This window comes from Lepidothrix coronata, unplaced genomic scaffold (genome assembly GCF_001604755.1).
Source record: "Lepidothrix coronata isolate B3197 unplaced genomic scaffold, Lepidothrix_coronata-1.0 Scaffold267, whole genome shotgun sequence".
Lineage (NCBI taxonomy): Eukaryota > Metazoa > Chordata > Aves > Passeriformes > Pipridae > Lepidothrix > Lepidothrix coronata.
The window spans coordinates 1,651,687-1,653,068 of NW_016690447.1; the positions used below are offsets into that span (position 1 = coordinate 1,651,687).

The 1,382-nt window shown below is 40.4% G+C and overlaps 1 protein-coding gene across 1 annotated transcript in view; it reads left to right on the forward strand.

Annotated features, from left to right (window-relative positions):
* The window catches only part of LOC108507720 (myosin-1B-like), a 19,317-nt gene that overhangs the window by 16,101 nt on the left and 1,834 nt on the right, over positions 1–1,382 (forward strand). The window contains exons 22-24 of the mRNA XM_017835938.1: positions 8–190; positions 343–546; positions 1,247–1,378. Of these exons, the coding sequence (XP_017691427.1) occupies positions 8–190; positions 343–546; positions 1,247–1,378 (519 nt within the window). The remainder of the gene's footprint in view (positions 1–7; positions 191–342; positions 547–1,246; positions 1,379–1,382) is intronic.

Sequence of the window (1,382 nt, forward strand, 5' to 3'; positions counted from 1 at the left end):
AAACCACCTCCGAGTCGTGGAGTCCATGCAAAGCACCCTGGATGCTGAGATCAGGAGCAGGAATGAAGCCCTGAGGCTGAAGAAGAAGATGGAGGGAGACCTGAATGAAATGGAGATCCAGCTCAGCCATGCCAACCGCCAGGCTGCCGAGGCACAAAAGAACCTGAGAAATGCACAAGCAGTGCTGAAGGTATGACATAATTAAACATGCGATGACTGGTTTCTGGCACAACTAAATTTTTTTCCTGTTGTGCAATTCTGTCAGTTCTATATTGATGGGAAAACAGAAAATAGGAAAATAGAAAATACACACCTCACAATCTGTCTTGACTCTCTTTCCAGGACACCCAGATACACTTGGATGATGCTGTCAGGGCACAAGAGGACCTGAAGGAGCAGGTGGCCATGGTGGAGCGCAGAGCAAACCTGCTGCAGGCTGAAGTTGAGGAGCTACGGGCAGCCCTGGAGCAGACGGAGCGGTCAAGGAAAGTGGCTGAGCAGGAGCTCCTGGATGCAAGTGAGAGAGTTCAGCTTCTACATAGCCAGGTTAGTATATAAATACATTTAGTATTTATACTTTTGCTCCATACATATAAATTACATATCCAGCCACTGAAGACTGGCTGAACTGTAACAGTATTCTGTAAAACTAAGTAATTTCACAGTAAATAAGAAGTAATAGGTAACAGATAATATTAAGACTGTCTTTTCAGACATAGATACAATATGAATTTCAGTAGACTACAGCGTAGATACCTTAAAAGTAATAATTTCAGAGAGATATCTGACGTTCTTACTCTATTACTTACTTGAGTTCAACATCTTTCACATTTCCATTTGACACTTTAAAGGCAAACATCAGCCGACCAATAACAAAACAGCAATACACTAACATTTGTCATTAAGTTTAACAATGTAGTTATAAGTATTCAATAGAACCATTTCAAAGTTTTATGATCACTAGATTGAAAATGGTAAGGAAAAATCATGTCTTTTTTTAATTTTTCAGTCTAAATTTCTTCTCTGTTACCTAAGAAACTGTTAGGAAAGACTTTATGAAGCACATTCATGAAATACTGAAGCACATCATATCTAAGATACTGACAGCTACTGCAGCAGCTCCATTATAATAGAATGTGACCTGATGGCACAACCTATATTAGAAAAGTTATGCAAATTGCTTGATATGATACTATATCAAGCAACCTAAAAAAACCAAAACTGTGATGTTCATGCCCTTCAACAGAACACCAGCTTGATCAACACCAAGAAGAAGCTGGAGACAGACATTTCTCAGATTCAGAGCGAAATGGAGGATACGATCCAGGAGGCCCGCAATGCTGAAGAGAAGGCCAAGAAGGCCATCACAGATGTGAGTCGGG